This window comes from Vombatus ursinus, unplaced genomic scaffold (genome assembly GCF_900497805.2).
Source record: "Vombatus ursinus unplaced genomic scaffold, bare-nosed wombat genome assembly UNPS02014791.1, whole genome shotgun sequence".
In the NCBI taxonomy this organism is placed as follows: Eukaryota; Metazoa; Chordata; class Mammalia; order Diprotodontia; family Vombatidae; genus Vombatus; species Vombatus ursinus.
This window is the reverse complement of record NW_020954569.1, coordinates 46,939,653-46,956,908: the sequence shown is the minus strand read 5'-3', so window position 1 is coordinate 46,956,908 and position 17,256 is coordinate 46,939,653. Positions and strand designations below refer to the sequence as shown.

Here is a 17,256-nt window from a genome sequence, read left to right as displayed (position 1 = left end):
CCTCCCCTCCTCCTTCAACACATCCTTATCTCTGCTGGGGGCACCACAACTTCAGTCATCTTCGAAGCCTCACTCTCACTCACCCCACACAGTCAAACCACGGCTAAATCTTGTCATTTCTTACCTCTCTATCTTTTGAAACAATCTCTTCTCTCTACTCACATAATCACTACTCTGGTTCAGGTTCTTCTTATGTTTTCCCTGGACCACTGCACTAGCTTCCAAATTAGCATGCTGGACTCACATTTCTCACTTTTTCAATCCATATTCTACATCGTCAGAACAAGGGTGCTTAAGTAGAGCCTGATTAAGTTACCCTGTCCCTCTCTCTCCCTAACCCCTTCCCAGGATCAAATATAAAAACTCTTCTGTGTGATAGGGCATCAAGCTATAGAAATTACTGCCAGTTACCATGGCTGCATTCTATCTAACAAGCCAACTGGAGGCAAATTGTTTCTCCTTCATTAAAGGAAAGTAAACCAGACCATCTCTAGATATTTAGTGACCCTGCAGCACCAGCCAAATGCTCACCTTAAGGCACACTGTATACCAGTTTCATCTCCGTAGGCTGAATATAACAGTTCCATTTCATCTGATTTCAGGTCACTGAATACTGAATTATTTTGCATTGAAAGTGCTGTACCTGAACTTGTAAGAAATGTGACTAAAAGGGGGTCAGGAAAAACAAAAGATGCAATATTAGGTTTTTTTTCCCCTTCTTTCTGATTAATCAAATATTTTTACATAATTTCTTACTCTCTTCTATTTCCTGGGTTCAAAGTTACATTCAAATTACTAGGTGTGACCTCAAAGTAATGAGATAGATTGGCCCTTAAAATGGAGAGTTTTATTATTTTTTATGGTCACACTTGTACAGCAGGGCAGGAGAAGAAAAATATGGGGCTTCTGTCCCTCCATCAGAGAACATTCCTTCCCCGGCAAGCTATAGAACTTTTTTTAAAATTTATTTTTATTTTAACAAGTTGTAGAGCTTTTGACCCAGGCAGTTAACCTCAGATAGGCTATCTATTTTAAATTCTTACTATAAATAATTCCCAAAGTTTTTCTGCAAAAACTTGTACGTTTACAAAGAACCAATATTTAGGTCATTTGGACTAATTAGAATTTCAAAGAAAACTGTAAAACCACAGCCATCCTTTCATTCAAACAGAATTTACTCTCATTTATTTGCTCAGAGATTGAAGACAAAAAAAATGAATAAGAAGTATTTCCCAAATCCTCAAAGAGCTCACAATGTAGTACAGAGAGATAAGACAAATGCTAAATCTTAAAACAGACCATGATTTAGAATAGATGATCTATTTGTCCAAATAAAGAGGAAAGTGCCATGGAGTCAGAGGACCTGTTTTTAAGTCCTGGCCCAGTTACTGTATGACCTTGGGTAAATCACTTTATCAGTGTGAGTTTCAGTTTCATCTGAAAAATGCAGATAATATCACTTCTATGACCTATCTCAGATGGCTATTGTGAGGGTCAAATGAGATTATGTATAGCTTCGATAACTTTAAAGCATTATAGAAAAGACTGGGTGAACTGTATGAGCTCTAACGTTCCTTCTGATTCTAGGTCTCATAAGTACAAGAACAGTTCTAGAGTTCAAAGAAGAGAGGAATCACAACTGGTACAGCATATGGGGAGGGCTCACATTTACATAACACACAGTGTTTTCCCTACAATATACTCATTTTACAGACAAGAAAACTGAGAAGTTAAATGAGCTGATTAAAAGATACAAGATAAAAATTTTGGAACCAGAAATGGAACTCAGTTCTGACCCCAAGCCCAGAGCCCTTTCCACTATAACATATGGTTAAGGTGAACCTTGAATTATAGGTGAATTTCAACAGGCAGAAATAGGGGAGGGAATCTGGGACAAAAAGAACTTGAATCAATATATAAAGATGAGAGAGCACAAGATGTGTTTTGGGAATGAAAACCGTCCAGTTAAGCAGAAGCATGCGGAACATGCAAGGGGAGAGGAGGAGAAAAAAGCTGGAACAGTTAGAACAAGGGAGCCAGGTCAACAGTACCAGATCAGGGAATCTGGACTTAATCTGACAGGCAACAGGAAGTTACTGAGGGTTCTCCGTGGTGAGTGATATGACCAGAGCTATGTTTTAAGGTAAACCTTGTGGAGATGTACAGTACAAGATGATGGCTGTGGGGAGAAATTAGATGTGGGGAGACTTTTTAAGAAACTATTATGATAGCCCAGATGCTGAGATAATAAAGACCTGTAATAGGGTGATGACAATGAGAATGGAGTGGAAAAAGAAAGAAGAGATGTGAGAAACAACAGGATTGTACTTTCTGTACCCTAAGATGTCGGTACTATCACTTTAAAATGTCACAGATGAACTATTCAGATGAGATACTGAACCTCCTAATAAACAGACAATCTTAGGTCTCTTCTATTTATTACCTTTGTGACCTTTGGCAAATCATTTCTCTCTGAGCTTCAGTTTGCTCAACTTTAAAATGAGGAGACTGGATTAAATGTCTTCTAAGGTCCCTTTAAACTCTAAATCTGCCATGTGTTCTCACGTCAGAGAGAGCCTGGATTTTTTTATTTTTCATTTATTTGCATTTTTTTCCTTTTTGGTGAGGCAATTGGGGTTAAGTGACTTGCCCAAGGTCACACAGCTACTAAATTTCAAGTGACTGAGGCCAGATTTGAACTCAAGTCCTCCTGACTGGTTGTAGAACAGCTGCTGATCTCCATTAGTGTTGTGAGTTTCCCAACCAAGAGGACCCTACATCGATGTAATTGTAGCAGGTTGGACCAAAAGCAAAGAAAAACAAAAAATCCTGAAAAGGGAGACTCCCCCAGATCTCCCCTCCCTCAACATTTTCTTTCTAGTAGCAAAACCTCCAAAGAACATCATACCTTTTAAAAACCTGTGTCCTTGTTTCAATCCAATCTCCAAAATAAAAAATAAAAACCAACCCCCCCCAAACACACAAGAAAACATATTTTAAATATGCTATTGCCATGAACTCAACTGGATGAAAAAAGTAGGCAAAAAGATGTTTTTAAAACCAATTTTGAAAATTGAATGGCTGCATGTGTTCTTAACCTCATGACACAAATCTATCTTCCACCCTAAAACACCCTGGCACAGTGAACATTCCCAAATGAATAAACACTACCACAAACTCATTATACTGAAAATGCTACAAAAGTTATTAGACACAGCCATGATTTCCAAGGATCAGGACCACTGCTACAGACAACAGTAACCAGTCAGAGGGAAATGATGACATAGAGAAAAAAAACACAAAACCCTTTGACTTTTTTCCTCAAACTCAAGAAAGAAGGAAGGCACAAGACAGAGAAAAATAGATAAACATATAATAACAGTAAGCTGCAAATGATCAACTTACCCCAAATATAGGTAACCTTGACTTTGCATGTTATAAAAATGATTCACTTACCTCTAATGCCATAATTATCATCTTTAACTCATTTCTCCTACTAATTTTAAAATCCAAACTTAGATGCAATGACAAATGAACCACTTGAGAGGAAAGAAGAAAAAAAGCAGAGTTGGGGGGAAAATTCATAAATTGTTTAAATTTGCCCTGACATTTAATTACATATTTACCTTTGTTTCTTCTTTCATCTTTGAATCCTAAAGTAGTAAAACCAGGGAGCAATTTGCTTGAGAGGGAACTCAAGTCCACCGGGTGAGTCTCTTCATCTACAATGTTTTGACAAAAAGTGGTTCTAATTTAGCTAACAGGTTTCATAAATTTTGTATTGTTAAAGATAAATTGGGATCGTGCATATTCAGGATAAGCAGCATACCCAAACATTTTTTTTCATTTACTGCAGTGTTATGTGGCTGAAAGATCTTATAATAACTAAAAATCATAACCATCTAAAAAGAAATATACTAAGGAATACTTTAATCCTAATTAAATATATACTACCGAATATGTTCAGCATTCAGCAGGCAAGCAGTCTGAGATAAGAATGCTGATGTTTGCCATCTACTTCAAAAGCACTTTCTTTTACAGATCAAGTGAAGCTCTCCAAAGTTCCCCAAGAGGAATCTAATGTCTAATATCCAGGTTTTGATGAACAAGCCAACGTTGACCATGTGTATACATGTCATTAGTCACAGTCCCTTCTTAAGCCTCTAAATTGAAAGATTCTAATTTCTTTGTTCTATCTTCTACCTCGCTTTATGTTTCTCTATATACCAACAACCTTCTTAAACCTTTAGTCTTTTGCACAATGTGCCTTCTATTCTTTTGTGGTTTAACTAATTTTTAACCTTACCAGATGTGCCAAGTTCTGTAAGCTTCCATGAGTTTCTAACCCTTCCCTAAAGATGGCTTCTTCTACTTGGCTAAGCAATCACACAGAATTATGTACGTTGCAAAAGGACCCAGCAATGGCTGGAGTGAGCATTCTGACTAAGGTTTCATTCCTCTCATTTCTATTTGTAAGCTTCTCTTCCTCAAGCCTCTCTCTAGCAGGCAAAGCTCTCTGGGAGAGTCAAACCTTTCCTCTGCTTTTATAGCCTGTGAGAACTCCAGCAGGTCATTTAACCATTCTGAGCCGATTTCCTCATATGGAAACTATGGGGGTTAGAGATCGATGACTTTTTTGGTCTATCCCACCACTGAATCTATGATCTTCTCACTATATTATTCCTTCTACATGACCTAAGCAGAATATGGCTGTCTTTGCTACAAATTTGCCTATGTATTGATAAGCGTTAGCATAGCATTCTGGATGGAAGAGTTGGCCAGAGTCAGGAAGCCCTGGAATCACATCTTGCCTCTGACACACGCTGGCTGTGTGACTCTGAGCAAATCACAGAATCTCTCAGTGCCCCCAGCACTGAGTAATTTCTTACACTAAGAAATTGTGAAATTCACTGGTAGAGAGAGCAATTGCATTGGAGAGTTGCTGTACTAATGAAATAAAAGTTCAGATCCAAAAACTAGAAACAAAAATGTAGGACAGACAAATCAAGACTGAATGCTCACTATTCAGTTAAAATGCCGACTATACATGGAGAGAGAAAACAGCCTGCACACATATTTGATGAAATTTAGTCCTGAAGAAATAAAACATTTACCTTCTGCCTCAGGATCCGACAGATTGACCACACTGTACAGTAAAGCCCCATCTCCATTCTTTTTTAGGTAGCCCATCTGTAAAGAGGTGCAGATTGAACAATTAACCAATCAACAAGCACTATTATGTGCCAGGCACTGTGCTAAGTGCTAAGGACATTAAGAAAGAAAATAAAGGTAGGTGAGATAAAACACCAACTCACTTTATGTGAACTGTAAGAGTCAGATAATTTCATTTATAACATTTATAAACTAAAAATTCCAATTAAGACACCAGAAAGACAAGTATTTCCTGATCTGAAAAAAAAAATTAATGAATATCTTCTTACTCATGTAACCAGGGGGCCTAAGAATAGAAGCTCCAAATTTCATGTATATACAAACAATGTATTTCATGATGCCCTGGTGCCAATGAGAACAAGGCTGCCGATAGAGAGCTACAAGACCAGAATGAAATCAATTCTTTTTACAGGATAATATGAATTTTCATCTTTACTAAAAGCAAACACCCTCTTAGGCAGTAATCAGAGAAGGCAAAATTTCAAACCAGCTCTCAAGGATGAACAAAAGCCAGAACACTGAAGACCCATTAACTACCTAAATAATGCAAACATCCAACAGTCAGAGTCTCAATTTCTGAGGAATCCAGCACTTCCTTTTCACTGAATCCTGAATTAATCCATCCATAACATACTGCTTCTAAATGTAGAATCAATTCAGGTCCGCTTAGACAGTAAAAAATCCAAAATGACAGGGTGTGCCACCTTGCTATTTGGGAGGTATCTGTTAATCCTGTCCCGGGCTTCATCCGCAGCATGTTCCACCAACGCTAACACGTGTTCTTCTGCTGTGCTGTCTGTCAGGCTGCAGGCATTTCCTTCTGGCTCAAATATGCAGCTAAAATACAGAGAAAGCCCCATGAAGTAACCTTTAGGACAATACACAACCATCACGCCTCATACCACGGCACCCTGCTGACAAGCATTATGATACAAAATAGTTCCGCCCTCCTCCCCTCACCCCCCATCCCCCTACCCCCCAATACACTCTGGCTAAAAATAGGTTCTGATATAAACTTTAAGTTGGAAACATGAAGTACATTTACTAGGAATGTTCCAAATTACATTTTCAAAACTTAATTACTTTTCATCCATTCTTTGAAGTTTCATAACAAAAACAAAGCAAAATGCTGATATAAAAGTGAGAAATAACTGAGGTTTCCTAAATACAACACCTCAATCAAATACACACGAGAGCATAACAAACACACATCGGGTGATAAAAAGCCACAAACATTTTAGAGCCATTGAAAGCACTAATGCAGAGAAGTGACAAACATGAATTAACAATTTAAGCAAAAGCCCCTCAGAAGAAAGGCTACTGTTGAAGGCTCACAGGGGACTGTCTAACAGTCTTCAAGTAGATGATGGGTCACTGTTTGAGCGGTGGTGAGCAGCTTGTCTCTGCTTCCACTGAGGGGAAAAAAAACCAGGTGGAATGGCCTTAAATTGCAGCAGGAGGAACTTAGGTTACATAGTAGGAAGAACTTCTTGACTATAAGAGTTGTGAGACATTGGAATGCATTACCAAGGGAGGCTGTGGAGTCTCCTTCTCTGGAGATTTTTAACAAAATGGTGGGCAGGTATCTTTCTGGGATGGTTTGAATACAGTCCTGCCTGGAGGAATGGGGCTGGGCTAGATGGTCTCTCAAGGTCCCTTTCAGCTCTATGATTATATGAGAGAAGTATGACAAAAAGATTATTATGGAGGCAGAAAAACATGAGATTGAGTGTATAAGGACAATTGCATTTTATATGGGTGCATATATGTACAAACATATCTAAATGCATTTATCAATAAGAACACCTATATACCCACACCATTAATACAAGGTAACTAGAATGGCAGCCCTCAAATGTCTTCTCCCCTAATCTAGCATTGCAAGCTCACATAAAATAATGCAACTAGTTAGTTAAAGATGAAAGTTATTTCCTGTGCTGTTCCCCTTATGCCTTTCAAGCCACCATTAGGCAGAAAGAGAAGAGCATTATAAACACTGGCAGCTGATATTGTCAGAGGATATACAACATATTTTATGAGGTTAACAAATGGTTTAATGCACAAGTGACCTAGATAAACAAGATGACAGATTTTAAGGTATAGACAGGTATAAAGAAATGGCTACGATACATGCTATTTTACCTAAAATACTCCTAACTGGACTAAAAAGTAATTAAAAATGCTAATGGGTGTGTACTCAAGTCAGGAGTCTGAAATTATCATTTAAGTTGTTACTCTCCAAGAATTAAGGAATCCAATTTGGAGACCTTTGCTATAATAAGCCTTCCTCTTACCCTTTGGAACACACTCAGACCAGTGTGGAACCACAGAAGGGACATTTTGTAGGCAGTGTTGGTACCAAGAAACAGTCAACTCTCAATTATCCCCACTGCTGTAAGGAATATTAGTGGAAATGATAAATACAAACTAGGGAGGCGGTGGGGGGCAGTGTGTTAACCCACTCCGGTACGGTGGACAATCTCCCAGTTTTTTGCCTCTCTCGTTCCCAAGAGATACTGGATATGAAGGAAGTGAGGCAGAGAGCAGGGAGCCTGTCATAGAGAAGAGACTTAAGAGTTCAGAAACTTTCCCACTCTTTGATAGATTACTTTATTCTAAATGCTTTTCAATTTCTTATCCTGCATAGTTGAACTCAAGCAATTCTTCTGCATAAAAACAGAAGGAAAAGAGTTGATTAAATTGCTACCACCATTAGTGCTGACATCTGTGGAGGCCGGGTTGCTTTATGCTGCTAAAAGAAAAGCTCATGGAAACGGTAGGGAGAGGTCACCGCTCTCCTGACCACTTCTCCTCCATTAACCACCATGTGGCCAACTAGCTGAATGCCCATGTGGACTTGGGTAGTGAAAAGACAAGAGAAAGCAAACAAAAAGTGCTAACCAGGCTGGAGAAGACAGGCAGGCAGGAAAAGGAGCCGGGAGAAGCTGGAGTCAAAAGCCCCTAGGCCTGCTGGGGAAAAGGGGAGAAGTGGAAGCTCCCAAAACAGGCAGCTGTGCTGACAGACTGAGAGCTGACGCTGGGGCTGCCAGGGAACACACACTATGCCTGTGGCACACGAAGGTGGAGCAGGGCAGGAGGATTGGCAGCGGCTCAGAATCCTGCCTGATGACCACACCCTGTGCCCTGGCCAGGGAACCTGTGGGAGCCCCCAGGTGACAGTAATAGCAGGCAGTGGTCAACAGAGTTGGTTCTAACCAACATGCCAGAGGAAGAGCCCTGCAGGGCACCATCTGGCATATGTGTTGGGGAATGATAACAGCTAGCCAAGCATGTGCAAAGATGTTTATTCCAGATCAGACTTTATGTATTATGTTAATAAATGATTTAATCTGCTGTCTTTCCAAGAAGAGTTCCTGAGGAAGAATACAGAACAGTGAAGCAATCAGATTTATTAGTACTAGGGTTACAGCGCAATAACACCATTTCTAATACAGATTAAATTAAGACAACCTTGAAGGGAATTTTCAAAATTTTTTGTTGTGCCAGTATTTGGTTGTATTAAGTGCACTCAAAATGGATAATCAGCAGGTAGCTGAAAATTTTTTGTTATCTAGAAATCTTGCTTATAATGGAATTTAACCTATATAACAAATAATAATGTCATATGTTGATATGCATTTCTTCAGAGGAGTTCAAGTTACCTGGCAAATAACCACTTGAGTATCAACTACCTGAGGTGGCCAAGAAGTCAACATTAACATCTCACTTAAAAGATGAAGGTGTAATGACTTAGCCAAAGACACCGTATGAATTGCAAATCAAGTCAAGCCTAGAACTAAGGTCTTAGAATTCTCAGCACAGTGCTCCTCTCCATAAAACCTTAAGTGAATCCTACACATAACTTCCTTGGAAAATGTTACTGCAGCAAAAACTCTGCTTCCACTACCTTACTCATACCACAAAGACTGGCATGTTATTTCACTTGTGAGCACCAAACTTCAGCAAGCAGTTGCATACATTTTCATTAAAACCTTTACCTAATAACTTCTTTACTTGGCTTTTTGGATTTCTTGGTTGTTTCTACTTGGACAGGAACAACTTCAGGGACAGGTTCCTCAACAGCTGTGTCTTCATTGCCCAAAAGAGCTGCCTGCTGAGAAAAATCCATGTCCTGCATAAACGACATGCTGCGCTTCAAAGCTAACAGCCGTTCCTAGAATCAGAAAGGACAGAGCGGCAGGGACTTTACCTTTCCCGCATAGCCAAGGCGCTATGATAATGGGATGGGATGGGAATGGCCATGGCCCTTACTTCATGCCTAATGGTTAATGTTCCGTGGCGATGCAGCATGATTGGGTCATGGTAGCATGGCACCAAACTGTTTAGCAGACTGGCTAGTTAAACTGCTTCCAAAGAAATAAAATCAGAACATACAAAAGAACACACACAGATACCTCATCTTACCTGACACGTTAATCAGTCGCAAGTAAATGATGTCGTTTGCATGCAACGTGGTTTACACTGCAGGCTGGTACAGTGGATTTAGAGCTCCAAGAATGTCAAAGGAGCCTGGGGCCTGCTGGGTATTTTGGCAGGCCCATTAAGTTAAAGGCCCAGAGGAGGTGACTGAAATCCAACAAGATTTACTTCCATGCTTGAATTCATCAACTGTAAATTTCATCCCCCAATAAAATACCCCAGCTTGGTCTTAAGCTAGTGTAGAAAGAGAAAAAAACAAGTGTTTGGAGGAAAGGGGCCTGGCAGTGACACCCATGAGGCTAATTCTACACTGCAAATGCGATCACTGGTATTATAATCAGAGGTGACAGATGGATGGAATAATGTTAACCACTATGATTGAGGATTTTTCCTTCTACGTATAAACTTTAAAAGAGCCTGCTTTTTCTGGCTCTTTGTTTTTAGTAGGTTCCTTACTTTGCTCATCATCTTAAAGCCTGTGTGGAGTATCTTCTTGGCTAACTTGTAGTACACAGTGTCTGGCCTGTTGTAAGTCATTGCATTATCACACATCAGTTTGAAATCTGCCTGAAAAATACAAAACACAGAAAGATTTCGAGTTTAAAATGCCACAAAATAGCAACTAACCACAATTCCAGATACCTCCCTGTGAAGGGAGGGAGGCAAAAAAAAAAAAAAAAAGAGGTTGAAATGGACTGCAAGGATAATGGTTGGCTCTCAAGACAACATTTGAGCTATCTGCTAAAGAAGCTGTTTTCAGAGGCATTTTCCTAAAGTATTTTTAAGAGAAATGCAACAGTAAAAATAGCTAGCTTTCCCCAGTGCCTAACTCTTTTCTGGATAGAACAAACAAATTCTGTAATGAAAAATGGCAATTCCCTTTTAAACAATCCTTAATTTTCAGCAAAGCAAAGTCCGACAAATAGCTGCTAAGTATAAAAACTGGAAATACTAAAATTACTTTCTTATTAAGAAAAGAATCTTCAAAGAGAAAAAAATAAAACATTTAAAATAAAACATTTAGAGGTTCTGCCCAATGAGGTGATGGGTTCCTTATCACTGGTAATTGAGCGGAGGACTTTTTGACAGGTTAGATTAGATGAAGGTCACTTCTGACTGTTTAAGATTCCACGATTCCATTGGATTCAGACAATCTTGTCCAGATACACTCTAAGTAATATCAATCAGCAAACTGTGTAATATTACTATATCATGTTTTTTGAGAGGTGGGGAATTCCTGATGTGGAAATTTCCTATAATGATACAGAGCAATAACTCACCAGTTCTTACAGTTGTTTGAGACACTAAATGTTAAGTGACTTGCCTTTGGCCATACAGCTAGAACATGTCAGACAAAGAACCTGAACCCAGATCTTCCTGACTTCAAGGCCAGTCTTCTATCTACCATGTTGGCTCTCATTGAGCAGCACAGAATTAATTCTGACTGACTCTTGGCAGAACCCAAATGTTACATCATGTCCCTATTCCTAGCATACCTCGTATAAAGAGGACAGAGAAAGGAGTCAGAAGATCTGAATTCTAGTCCCAACTCCAACATGAGCTTACAATCATTCCAGTCTTTCATTAAAAAAAAAAAAGTAAATATGCATCTTACCTAAAAGATACAATTAGATTAGATTTGATAAAATTTTCAAAAATTAAGTCACATAAAAAATGAAATAGTTAATCAATAATAAGGCGGTGGCAGACCAGAGGCTCCAAGTTTAGTGACCAAATGGGACATAAGTTAACTGTAACCTTCAAAATGGATTAGAGGCTTTCAAAACACTACCAATGCAGTATGCTTTGTGAATCTGTCTAAAAATAAAGAAAATTACAGCTAAAAAAGCAATTTCTAATTGTCAACCTATACTAAAAACTCAACAGAAAAGATGCATCCAGTTATGCTGTACAAGCTAAACTAAGAAAAACTTTATTCCTACAATGTTAATTCTTGTGAGGGCCCAGACAATGACAGCTCTCACTTACATCTTCATGTGAGCCTCCACAAATATTGATGATAGGCAGTGTAACTATGACTACACTAGCTTACAGGTGGGGAAGCTGAAGGGGAGATGAGTGACTTGGCCAAGATCACCAAGCCAGGATTCTAATCTGGGCCTCTTGCCTCCAAGTGTGGTGTTCTATGCTTTATCCCAGACGGCCTGTTGCACAACCATCACCTTGAACCAGTCTTGCTACTTCTCTGAAAGCAACATTTTTTTCAGCACACAACACTCACAAAAGAGTTGGTCAACATTTCAGCTGGGACATTTCCCCCTCACCAACACTTGATGCAAGAAGTCCAAGAGTGGGAAGACGAGTCAGAAATCCAGAGATGAAATGCACCACGCTACTTGACACCACACATAAAATGGGCACGTTAATAGTTGTACTACCTACCCACTTGGGCTGCTGGACAATCAAAATGGTAACAAACATAAAAAGCTTGTTATAAAGATCAACTTCCAACCTGAGTAGAGACTGGAAAGTTTAGTAGTAGTCAGGAAATAGTCTGCTTCAGCACAAAGTGAAATAATGAATTCTCTCAACTGGTAAACTTGATGGAATGATTCAAGTTTCTTAACCAGAAAAAGATTAAAAAGGACATTGCTGTAGAATAACACATTCAGTTGCCAAAATAATTTACCTTAAACTCTGTGACTGATTTGTACTCGTTAGCTACAATTTTGTCTTTCATTGTACCAAAGTCCATGGGATGCTTTATTATCATGGAGTATCCAGGAGCAATTGCATCCGTGACAGGAAAAGCAAAAAACCCATGAGGATCTTTCCTAAAAATGAAGAACACATCTGTAATTTTACCAGGGAATCCCAATCCCTGTTTGTAAATTATGCAAAATACTTTAAAATATAGGCCTGTATTAGGCATAACTGGCCAAAATTGAAGTCTCACATACTTAGATTTTAAGAAAGAGAAAGAACCAAAACTCATATCTTCTATGGGAAGGATACTGTGAATGCTCCAATCAGTATAAAATTTGAACTACTTTTTATTCTTGAAATGTTAGACTTTACATTCCTTGAGGGCAAGAGACACTTTACTTCCATTTTTGTGTCCCCAGGACTTAACAAAGTGCCTAGCACATTTCCTCTCTTATATCCCACCAGCCACACTGCTTTTGGATGTCTTCAAAATGTTCCATCAAGCTCTGGGGAGGTTAGGGGAGCGGGGGGATTTACATCTTCTTTTTTTGTGTATTGTTTTCCTCGATTACAGAGCATGGACTGTCTTTGTTTTCATTTGTATTTGTAGCCCCAGAACTTAGCACAGTGCCTGGCACATAGGAGGCACTTAATAAATGTTTACTGAATGGCTTACTAGAATATAGCTGGCACTTAATGCTTGTTGGCTGAAAATAATTTTCCAACCAATCTCCATGGCAGCCTCTAAAAAACAATGCCTAAATGTTCACTCACTCTCGGTATATGTAAGATAACCAGGAAGTCTTGACAAGGATTGGACATAAATGAAAGATGCCCAAGTAGAAGCTGCACACACTCTTGAAACTCAATTTTACTAAGGCCTCTGGCTTATCCATGTCTCTGTGTGACTTAGGGTGAAGAAGAAAAGTAAAAGGTACCTGGTTCTGACTAAGCAGTCCTTCCCTCTTCTATCTGTCCTTCCCTAGAATGTACTTTTCCCCTACCTTCTCAAGTGAGGGAGGACTAAGGGCTTAGTTTCCAAGTTAGTAAGTAACACAGCCTTGGGCATGCAGGTACTTCCTTAGGATCTCAATTCCAAGCTAGAAAACATTTATTTTCCTCATTTCACACTTATTTACATGCTTGATTGTGCCCAAAAAGTCCAATGTTTGTCTAGAAAGTTCTCATTAAAATAGGGGAAAAAATCTGAAACTGCAATACTACATGTGGAAAAACTCTGATTTAAATTAGAAAACGAAAGTGAGCTTAAGATTATCCTTTCACTTCAGCGTAAAGTAGAATGGGATCTTACGAAAACAAAATTCAGTAAAAGTAGACTTTATGTGGATCCCTAGTCAAGGAGTTTAGTTACTGAAGTAACCAAAATGATAGCAAAAGTGACCCCCAAAAATCATGGGAAAGTTGGTTTGAAATGATCTGTGTATCAAAATGCAAAAGTGGGAGACAACACTGGGAGGGCATGAGATCCTGTAAGCCTTTGAATATTGACTATTTCTACAAACCCAGGATTTACCTCTGTAGCTGGCGAAGAAAATGCTCGAGCAATTGCTGGATAGGGGTGCTCTCATTTTCAGCTGCCAATGGAAAAAAAGCAGAGTTAACAAATGCAGTCAGTCCAGACAACTCTGGTGTCACTTCCTAATAGACTCCCAATCTGTGAACATAAAGGCACTTGATTTTAAAGGAAATCATAGCTCTAATGAATTTTAAAGACTAATTAAAAGAGCATTAACATGATTAATAATGTACAGTAGCATCCTTTGCAATGTTTTTTGACATAAATCCCCTACCAAATTACAACCCAAATCTATAAGACTCAAATAATTTTTTCCCTTTATCATGTTAAAAAAAAATTCAAGCTACTAGCATTAGAAAAGTTTAATCACTGTATAGTACCTACTCTAAGAAAACTTGATTTATGAAAACTTTAAATGTAGTAGAATTCTCATACTGATAAAAAGCTATATGAGAGTTTGGCTGGGTGGTTGTTGTTGCTGTTGTTGGGGTGTGTGTGTGTGTGTGTGTGTGTGTGTGTGTTAAAGAAAGTAGTAAGAAATATTAAGCTGCACAGGTTGATTAATGTTTGATTGTGGAAGGTTTGGAAAGCTAGTCAAAGGAGTTAGTAGTCTGTCTTGTAGTATATCATAGTGTTCAATAAATGGAGTACTGAATTAGGAGATTCTGTTTATAGTCCAAGCAGGAGGGAATAAAAAGGAAATGGACAGAGATGTAGGACTGACAGAACTTGACAAACTGACTGCAGGGGGTGGGGGTGGGGGGGAGAGGAGGGGGAAGAATAGGGAATAAGGAAGTTAAAATTTAAGGCTGGTACCACCATTGCCAAGGAATCCTCCAACAGGGAATTAAGACACATTAAGGGGGCAAAAAAGTCAAGTTTGGTTTTAGAGTCTAAAGTACTAATGCAATGGTCAACAGTTAAGTTTGCAATCCAGAACCGCAGCTCAGAGGCCTCTGATCATCTTCATCTATCATAACCTATAGCCTTCTACTGCCATAACCAAGTAAACAGGCACTACATGGAAGATGGGATGAGCAAATGACCATCAAGTAACATTCCAATCAGAATCTTATTCTACAATCTTTTGTTTGGACCTCCTTAACATTTGAAACTGCTGCCAGTCTAGGCAGATACCGATCTTCCTTGGACTACCCCTTCCAATATGCCCTTTGGAATCCCTGATCTACAAACTCCCTTTGTCTCTCAATGTACCCCTCACATTCCTGTACCAAATGAGGGACTTAACCTCAGTATGAACACAGGTCATTTATCTACTGGAAAAAAAATGTACATCCCTTTCAATCTGCTGGTCCTGATTTTAAACTTGTCTTCTCATGAAAAAAATGATTTCCTTTGCCACCTTCTATAACGCTGGCTACGGTCTCCCTAGTACCCCAACTCAAGACCCTGATTACAGCATCACTACAATCCCTGCACCTGGAGACCTGAGGCTGGTGGACTGCTTAAGCTTGGAAATTTTGAGCTTCAGTAGGGGTGTCCAAACAGGTGTCTACATTAAACCTGATATCAATATGGTGATCCCCACACCAAGCAAGGGGATTACCTAACAAAAGGTAAACTGGCCCAGTTTGGAAATGGCATAGGCTAAAGTTTCCACATTGATCAATAGTGTGATCAGGTCCATGAGTGGCCACTGTACTTCCAGCCTGAACAAAATACGGAGACCTAGTTTCAATTTAAAAAGATGGAGTTCTTCTCATCCATCCCTCTTCCAAGCTTCCCAATTTCTGCATCATTCCTAAAGTCAGCATCATTCTTATTGTAACCAAGGTTCAAAAACTGAACCCCTCCTTGATTCTTCCTTTCTAGTATCTCTTGCATCTGTCCCCTACTCTTTACTAACAGCCTTTAAGCCTTAGCGCAAGCCCCCATCACTTTTTGTCTGGGCTATTGTAACTGCTTCCAAATTGAACATCTTGTTTCCAGTCTCTCCCCTGACCACACCCCTCCCTTCTCAATCCATGCATAGAGACACAGCTGCCAAACTGTATTTTTAAAACAGATCTGACTATTTTGCTTCTCTACCAAAAATCTTCAATGACTCCTCTGCCTTTAGGATAAACCCTTTACAATATGGCTCTCACCTACATTTATAGACTTATTTCATCACATTATTTCCTTTCATAAATCGCCATTTCAAAGTGGAACCCGGCATTCCCTATGTATGACATTCCATGTTGCTGTATAAGTGGTCTCTCATTTCAAGAAGGCATTCCTAGCCCCAGCTCCACCTTAGAATCCCTAGCTTCTTTTAACCATGACTCAGGTGTCACATCCTACCCAACGCTTTTCCTGAGAGAGCCCTGTAGTACTTTGTATTTACTTACCTGTGTCCATGTTGTATCCTCCTAGTAAAACACTCCTTAAAGGAAGGAACAATTTTTCTGTCTTTGTATTTTCAGCACCTCAAATATAGTATGCGCTTAACAAATGTTTGGTGAATTAAATCTTTGACTTTTTCCTTTCTCATACTCATATCCAATTAGTTACCGAGTCCTAATGGGGCTACCTCTTCAATATTTCTCTCATCTCTCCTTTCCTTCCAATTCACACTGGCAGGGACATGGACTAATTATATCTTCCCAAATCTCTACTCCTATTGTTGCTACCCTAATCCCAGGCCAAGCCCTTATTAAAAACTATCTGAAATTCTGAAATAGTCCTTGACAGGTTTTTTCCTACTTCCACTATTTTCCACTTCTAGGCTCATCTTTCACACTCCTGCTAGAATAATGTTTCATATGGATGTGGCCATGTCAATGACCCTTCCAAAATTCTTCAGTGGTTCCCTCTTTCTTCTTTAGTAAAATCTGAACATCTTCTCTTATCATTCAAGTTCTTATACCTCTTACTGCTCTAACTTTCCAATGTGATGCCAGATTACATCCTTCCACACACTCAAAACAACAAACTAAACATCCCTCCCCTCACCCCCAGCATGGTTTGCAACTTCAAGGCTCTGTACCTTTCTGCAGTTGTCCTCTGTGTGTGGAATATACTCCTTTCCAATTTTTCAACAATGATTAAATGCCTACTATGTGTAAAACACTGTGTGAGGTGCTGAGGATACAAAGACAAAATAAAAAATCGTCCCTAACTTCAAAGTCCTTATGGTATATGGGGGCTATGAGAAATAACATGTCACAGATAATAAGTCTAAGATAATCTGAGGGGGAAATTGCTCACTTGTTAAAGTATATCTCAAAGGTTAGCTCCTCCAAGAAACCTCATCACCCTCCACAGCTCATGGCCATCTGTCCCTTCAGACCTCACAGGACACTTTTGGTTAACTCTTAACATATTCTGTACATAACTTTGTGTGTGTGTATGTATATTATATATGTATATATGTGTGTATGTATATTATATATGTATATATGTGCATATATGTGTGTGGATATACATATACACACACA

The 17,256-nt window shown here is 39.1% G+C and overlaps 1 protein-coding gene across 9 annotated transcripts in view; it reads right to left on the bottom strand.

The window, feature by feature from the left end:
- The window catches only part of BRD9 (bromodomain containing 9), a 53,952-nt gene that overhangs the window by 28,935 nt on the left and 7,761 nt on the right, over window positions 1–17,256 (bottom strand). For 2 of the 9 annotated variants that reach the window (XM_027868980.1, XM_027868983.1), the window contains exons 4-12: window positions 13,814–13,874; window positions 12,263–12,407; window positions 10,069–10,179; window positions 9,171–9,346; window positions 6,700–6,837; window positions 5,877–6,009; window positions 5,115–5,190; window positions 3,627–3,722; window positions 532–664 (exon numbers count right to left, since the gene is read on the bottom strand). In XM_027868980.1, coding sequence (XP_027724781.1) covers window positions 532–664; window positions 3,627–3,722; window positions 5,115–5,190; window positions 5,877–6,009; window positions 6,700–6,837; window positions 9,171–9,346; window positions 10,069–10,179; window positions 12,263–12,407; window positions 13,814–13,874 — 1,069 coding nt within the window. The remainder of the gene's footprint in view (window positions 1–531; window positions 665–3,626; window positions 3,723–5,114; window positions 5,191–5,876; window positions 6,010–6,699; window positions 6,838–9,170; window positions 9,347–10,068; window positions 10,180–12,262; window positions 12,408–13,813; window positions 13,875–17,256) is intronic. The other 7 variants (XM_027868984.1, XM_027868985.1, XM_027868981.1 and 4 more) reach the window with 6 other exon arrangements.